Source organism: Penaeus vannamei, chromosome 10 (assembly GCF_042767895.1).
Source record: "Penaeus vannamei isolate JL-2024 chromosome 10, ASM4276789v1, whole genome shotgun sequence".
NCBI classification, from domain to species: Eukaryota; Metazoa; Arthropoda; class Malacostraca; order Decapoda; family Penaeidae; genus Penaeus; species Penaeus vannamei.
In genome coordinates this window covers 44,804,853-44,812,352 of record NC_091558.1, presented here as the reverse complement: position 1 = coordinate 44,812,352, position 7,500 = coordinate 44,804,853, and the positions used below count along the sequence as shown (strand labels likewise).

Sequence of the window (7,500 nt, the reverse complement as noted above, 5' to 3'; positions counted from 1 at the left end):
GTTCCTTCTCAACAGATGCATCCACCACCTCCGTTGAAGGTGGAGCTTCCAAGGCAGAGACATCAGGATGCACAGGTTCAGGCATCTGGGTACTCGGAGGAGATACTGTCTTTGGTGCCTCCATAAGCACATCAGGATCCACAACTCTGATGCTGTTAACAACCTCTGGAGAGGTTCTCGGTTTGTCCACTGGGGTTATGGAAACAGAATTACTTGTAGTTTGCTGAGACTCTACCGGAATCACTTCGGCTGAGACCTCTGGTTCTGATTCAGAGGCTAGCTTTGGCTTTGGTCCTGGTGTGGCTGGCTCTGGGACATAATTCTTCAACTCTAAAAGTTTTGCTAAGCAGTCAAGCAACGGTGCATAATGGTCTTTTGGAACACACAGGCGGATTGCAGTCTGGGGAAGTGAAAAACATTAATTAATTTTGTTAGCCCTTTTAAAAAATTACTATTGGTAAAATTACTTTAGTACAAGCTAAAAAACAGTTGCCTTTGTTTGTGTGTGTTACATCTTAAATATTACTAGACAATAGTAAATATTACTTAAATATTACTAGTTCAATATTTCAACATGCTGTTAACTGGTCTGGGTGTTCATTTATCTCTTGTGTGTCAAAATGATATAATCAAACATCAAACTTTGCATATGACTTGCTCTATAGTCGGTATAAACATAAGTTCAACATTTCCTCTTAACTCTAAAACAATAAATAACATAATTCTCACAAACATCATATGCATAAGGTACACACTACACAGTTTTTTCACTCTACTTATAACTTTTGCGGGACCTGGAAAAAAACCGAGATGAAATAACATGACCACACCTAATGAAACAGGATATATTCCTTATACATAATAATATGTATACACCCCTTTACAAACGTAATTATAAATAAAATAAAGCTCATCAACATTAGTAAGTTACTGTGCCCCTATATTGTCAACAAAAGAATACCTGTTGTTAAATTTCACAGAAGCAAAAGGAGAATAGATTTAAGAGAAACAAAAATTGGAACTCCGATGCTGCTCATAAACACCAGCCTATCACAGAAAAATCCACACACTTGCCTTCAGTTTGTCCCAATATGTAAATCTGTCTTGGAAAATATCTGTGAAAACGACAGAATCTGGAGAGTCTTTGTAGAATCGTACGGTGTCCCGCTGTACAGAAAAGAAAAATCCTCCTTTGAATAAAGAAAATATATGGATTCTTCAACTATCTCAACCTAATAAAATACTACAAAACCAAAATTTCCATGAATCTACAGTTGAATTTCTAAAGAAATACCAGATACATTTATAACACAAAATAACAACAATGCGTACTTTATTCATTCTAGTTATGATCATAAACAAACTTTACGCCAACTTCTTATGCTTACAACTATACAAAAGACCCCATACCAATCAAAGCTTTATCTACCTCTTTGAGTGAGGGACTGATGACAAATACTAAACCTCACATATAATTAAACCAACTCCCTCACTCTCTGCCTCTCATTTTAAAACACAAGCACACTATAACATCATTTTCAATTCATTAATGTAATACCACATGATAGAGAGCCTCCTTGGGAATAAAGGCATCTTGTACAATGGTAAACTGGATACTCATGGGCCTTCCATATTCTTGCGGTTTGTGCTCTGGAGGTGGCATCACCCAGAAGCCACTTGCACTCATACCCTGTCCTCCTCCTCGTACATAAGGGGCTATGGAAAGTCAAATAAAATAAAACTTATTTATCTTAGTTTTTTCCTGATAATCTTTAGAGCATGTTAGTATTTAACAAGGAGTTTAAAGACATTCACTACCATTAAAAATTATTTCACGCAACATTTCTCAAATGAGTACAGAATATGCAACATATGATTCCAAATGTTGCACATCATCTATAAACAAGTATATATTCAAATAATGATGGCAAACAGTATACTTACATACAATAATGCCTATACAAGGTGTATAGCTTGCATCATTTGAACCTTTCATCTTCATCTCATACTCCAGCTGAGAATCAATATCCCGCAAGCTCGGCAATGGTGGTGAAAATGGATGTGTGTGGTACCTAAAAGCAATAAGCACAAAATTTAATGATAAGAAAAAATAGTTGAATTCTAAATGCAACCCTCCAATTCAACAGAGTGATTCTCCCTTGGCCTAATTCCTGAAATTGTAACATTATAGCCACTCAAGCAGAATGATTCCCCTGCAACAATGCACCTCCAAGTGCTGCTGAGGGTTAATCCTCATTTATATATCTCCCAGACTCACTGATTAATAATAGCTGAAACAGACCCATCCAAAGCTACGTGTCGTCACACTGACACTATAAGCATATCTTTGAATAGCAGGGATCCCCTGTATATCACAGAGATTGGACACTTCTGATGAAATTCACCATAATATAGCTGTTCTTGAGGAAGAAATGGAAAGAACAGTACTTATTCCTGAAGCTACCTACCATCCAACTAATGAGAGATTCAATTTCTCCATTTCTGCATACAGCGCTTGCTCCACTGCACGACCCTTTTCCCCGTCACCCAGACGACATCTGACTGGCATGGCATGAGAAACAATCAAATCTGAAATAAACATTGTAAAACTGATTGAAAAACTGCTTTGCCTGAAACGAGTTCCCACAACCATAACAACCTTTTCATACATGTCTCCAGTCCATTCCAAGAACACAGAAGACTTACTATGGTTAGTGACATCCCACTGTCCAGCCAGGTAGCCAACTACCTCAGAAGTAGTCAGGTGGGCATGAATGTCTATCATAGCCATTGCCGATGAAGACATGGTCACAGTAAAAGGCTGCATTCGACCAATGGATTGGAAGGATGTCAGCTCGACCATTGTATTCATGTCACTAGGAAAGAAAAAATACATATAAATAAATGAAAAAAGCTTACGAAGTTTATTCACAAAATCCTATATTCAAACATTTCAAAATCTTTAGGAGGGAAGAAAGCTATCCACATATTCTAGCTACTCCACCCATCCCACCCCACACCCTTGAAAAAAATTAACGTCAGTTTCAGAAATCATAAAACTACAGAGATAATAATAAATACTCACTGGTTCGGATGCCTGTTCCCAATGAGCTCAAACTCAACAATCTCCTGCTCATGAGGACCATCGCTGTCACTGTCCGTCATCTCTTCTTCATCTGCAAGAAAACAAATGAATCAAGGTAAAGCAAGGGGGGGAGGGGAGAGAGAGAGAGAGAGAGAGAGAGAGAGAGAGAGAGAGAGAGAGAGAGAGAGAGAGAGAGAGAGAGAGAGAGATAGAGAGAGAGTGTGTGTGTGTGTGTGTGTGTGTGTGTGTGTGTGTGTGTGTGTGTGTGTGTGTGTGTGTGTGTGTGTGTGTGTGTGTGTGTGTGAGAGTACTTTATATCACCAGACATGTGACACCTATTCAGGACCATAGCCGCCAGGCATAGCAATTATAGAATACATAAAATAAAAAAAACAGAAAAAAACAGTCTAATTTCCTCTTAGTCTCCATGGAAAATTAGAAATTATAACTGAATGTGTAATTTGAAAAATGTGTGTCCCTTATCAAAAAAATCTTAATCTTCTATATACCACCAAATTGTTGAAATAAAAAAATTATTCACATCCTCTACATTCAAAATATTTTCACTAAACTCTATATTTGCTATAAAAGGAAATAACTCATCAGTCTGGTTTACTTAATTTAGTTAAAATTTGTTACAGATATCTCCTCCTGTGCAATTCATCATAAATTACATAAATTCTTATTAGCCTCCACTTTAAATTTCACATCATCTTCACCTTGCAACATATATTATGAATCATATACTGTGTAGTTCAGTCGGAAACATTAGGTACAAATTACTATAAATCCCATTAATATGATAAGAACTTTCACTGTTCAAGAAGGGGGTCACAGTAATATGTGAAAACAAATGCACATTCTACATCAGTTAACTAACTTATAATACAATAAGTAAAAGATATAGTGAGGCTTCAGTAAGGAATCAGTATAACATTATTCAAACTGACTCAAGTTTAAGTTTCATTACTAGTTAGGTTGTTAGGAAAGACAAACTTATTAATCCCTTTATCAAATAGATATTAAACAAATATGAAACAATTGGGCATCTTTAATACAGATACTCAACTCAAAGATAGATACATGTAAAAATTTCTCACCCAATGCCTCGCCTTCCTTCTCAAATTCAATCCTCTTCTGCCTGTACCAATTGTTCTTGTAGGAATCTAGCTTCTTCCCTCGGTAGCGAACCTGCAGAGCAATTAATGAGAAAAAAAATTAATACATATCAAGAAAGGAAGAATGGAGGACAAGATGAAAAGGCAATAATGGAGGAAAAGAAGAGAATGAATGAAAGGAGGGAAGGATGAAAAAGGAAATTACAGAGGGAAAGAGGAAAAATTAAATAATGGAGGGAAAGACAAAAAAGGAAATAAAGGAGGGAAAGAGGAAATAGGAAATAATGGGAGGGAAGGATGAAAAAGAAATTACTGAAGGGATAGAGGAAAAAATATAGAGGAGGGAGAAGGGAAAGGATAGCAAGGAGGGAAAAAGAGAAGGAAAGAAGAAAGAAAAGCAGAAATGCAGGACAGAGAGGATATAGGAAAGCAAAGTGGAATCACTCCTTTTGCTAACTTACCAACACACATCCAACCAAGCCCTCCTTATTGGAAAGAAGAATTTACGAAACGATAAAATTTAATCCTGATACCTCCCTTGAACAAACGAGACCCACCTGCTAGGATAGGCCAAAAATTACAATCCTCTATCCACTAGCTTACAGATCCCCAACCACAGTCAAAATTATCCACTCGGGATGGAGCAGACCTACCACTAGCATGGGTATCTAAACATACAATAATCCATCACAACTTACAGACGCCCAGCCGCAGCCCGACTTCTTATCTGGATTGACTATCTTCTTGCAATAAATGGCCCACGCACTTGGTGTTCCGAAGATCTTGCTTGTCTCCTGGGACTTGATTCTCCCATCGGGCAGCAAGTCTCCTTTGAACTTGTTACCCTAAAAAAGTACAGTATGCATGTATTTACTGAGAGAAAATAATATTAAAAAAAAGGAGACATATGATGCTACTTTCATTGTGCATGACGCTGCTTCTATTTTACTAATTATTATTAATTATAATTATTAATTAATAATTATAATTAATAACTAATTATTAATAATTATCTAACCCATTATATATTAGTTATGAATTCCGAAACTTTTGTTAAAATGCATTTTAACGATCTTACAAAGGTCTTATGGATCTATGTGTGTATATCTTGTTTGTGTGTGTGTGTTTGTGTGTTTGTTTGTGTGTGTGTTTGTTTGTTTGTTTGTGTGTGTGTTTGTTTGTTTGTGTGTGTGTTTGTTTGTATGTATTTGTGTGTGTTTTTGTTTGTTTCTTTGCGTGTGTGTGGTTATGTGTGTGTGCGTTTGTGTGTGTTTGTGTGTGTGTGTTTATGTGTGTGTGTTTGTGTGTTTGTGTGTTTGTTTGTGTTTGTTTGTGTGTGTTTGTTTGTGTGTGTGTTTGTTTATTTGTGCGTTTGTGTGTGCATGTGTTTGTGTACATGTGCGTGTCAAATGTATATAATATTCATTACAAACCCAACTGAATGAGTATGGGAAAAGGTGTACTGCACATCTACATAATATTTACAAATGCACCAACAGTTTCAACAAGAGAGTAAGATCAGACTGATATAAGGAGCCATATTAACGGGACAGCTAGGTCAGGATCTGCTATCTTTCAAAGAAAATCACAATAAGTGAAGCTTGTTTTATAGAAGATAATTTAGCTCTTCTAAAAACACATAAAAAGGTACCTGAAAAACAAAATGCTTGTAAGGACTCAACGCTAACCATATCAACCCTTAGCATTTTAAAATCTCAGGTTGGTGAGGGATTTACAATTGGGTATCAATTGCACTGCTTCGTTTTGAGTAGTTGGTCACTGAACATGCTTTCTAATACCCTGACATAGGGGCATGTGGCTTGATAGCTTTTACGTGCCCTAAATGACCCATCAAAACAAGGTTCTTCACAAGTTATGAGAAAAAAACCCTGTTAAGACAAGGAACATAAGAATAGATGCAGAAGTTAGCAAGTGCACTCAAATCACCGGCAACACATCAGTGAATCTGACCATGTGAGGACGCCTCTTTCTTTCTCTCTCTCTCTCTCTCTCTCTCTGTGGAACTGACTCCTTATGGTATGAGTGGGCATAGGTCTAGTGTGAATGGTCTCGGTGGGGCCAACCACAACCTTACCAGATAGTTGATGGTCATAAGTCCCTCGCCAGGCTGTAAGACCCGCTCCTTCACAAGAGTCTTCAAGGTCAGACCTCTGCCCGTGCTCCTACCATGAGTCACCTCCTCAACCTCTTCTTCCTCCTCTTCTTCATCTACTTCCTCGTCCTCATCTACCTCATCCTCTTCCTCTTCCTCCTCATCAATCTCTTCTACCTCATCTTCAATCTGGATTTCTTCATGAGTAGAAGGCTCAACTGACATCTTTAAGCTTGCAACTGAATTAGTATTTTTTATCTTTCAACGCCTGAAAATCATTACAACATTAAATTCCCGATGATTTGGCTGGATGTCCGTCGGTGTAGGGTAACGTGGACTGCTGCTCTATTTCACCCCACACAAAAGGTAGAACAAAAGGACACCCCAGAGGAGGATCACAGGCAAAATGTAAAAACCATTAAAAAGCCATTCCAAAATAACAAAAGCTTGATGTTGATCTCCAACTACTCAAAAGGAAACAGAAAACAAAATCCCAACACAACAGCCAAATCAATTGTAAAATAGTGAAACATATCAGGGAATTAATGGGCAATGATATCACACTTGTAAGCATACCAAAACTGCATTCTTTGCACAACTGCAAAAAGCCTCACCCCAAATCAGTTCTCCTTTATACTAACAATATATCATATAATAATAAAATGCAAAAAATGGACTCGTACAACATTCATCTCTATTTACATGCCTTCCCCTTGTCATTTTTAACAATGGGTATCACAACTGTGGTCCATATTCCATATATCATCTACAGAGAAAAGGATAAAACACACAATTTATCTCAAATTTTATCAGCCTTTATACATGCCCAACTATGAAAAGTGCATGACAAAACAAAGTACGGACAAAATCAGGTGCATTGACATTTTGCATAAGAACATAAATCAAATAACATAATAACAACAACAACAAAAAATCACAAGAACAGGATAAAAGATTTCTTGTACTTTTTATTATAAATGTTTTTATCTAATTACAAAATTCAAAACATATATACTTGACATAAAATTAAACAAATAACAGAAGGGTTCAGCTACCAGATATTTCAAACTCAGTATGTAGGTACAACATCCATATTTCAGCTGATGTCACAAACACAAGACTATTCGGAAAAAGATAAAAATCAGTTATGGAGAAAAGCATTTTAAGCACCACAGTCCCAAAAT

The 7,500-nt window shown here is 36.9% G+C and overlaps 1 protein-coding gene across 1 annotated transcript in view; it reads right to left on the bottom strand.

Annotated features, from left to right (window-relative positions):
* LOC113817102 (MPN domain-containing protein) overlaps positions 1-7,500 on the bottom strand; it is a 10,693-nt gene that overhangs the window by 1,086 nt on the left and 2,107 nt on the right. Inside the window, exons 2-11 of the mRNA XM_027369107.2 lie at positions 6,299-6,584; positions 4,902-5,048; positions 4,186-4,276; positions 3,086-3,176; positions 2,707-2,876; positions 2,469-2,589; positions 1,945-2,072; positions 1,559-1,716; positions 1,075-1,167; positions 1-400 (exon numbers count right to left, since the gene is read on the bottom strand). The exon at positions 1-400 is cut by the window's left edge and continues 1,086 nt beyond it. Of these exons, the coding sequence (XP_027224908.2) occupies positions 1-400; positions 1,075-1,167; positions 1,559-1,716; positions 1,945-2,072; positions 2,469-2,589; positions 2,707-2,876; positions 3,086-3,176; positions 4,186-4,276; positions 4,902-5,048; positions 6,299-6,541 (1,642 nt within the window). The 5' untranslated portion in view covers positions 6,542-6,584. The remainder of the gene's footprint in view (positions 401-1,074; positions 1,168-1,558; positions 1,717-1,944; positions 2,073-2,468; positions 2,590-2,706; positions 2,877-3,085; positions 3,177-4,185; positions 4,277-4,901; positions 5,049-6,298; positions 6,585-7,500) is intronic.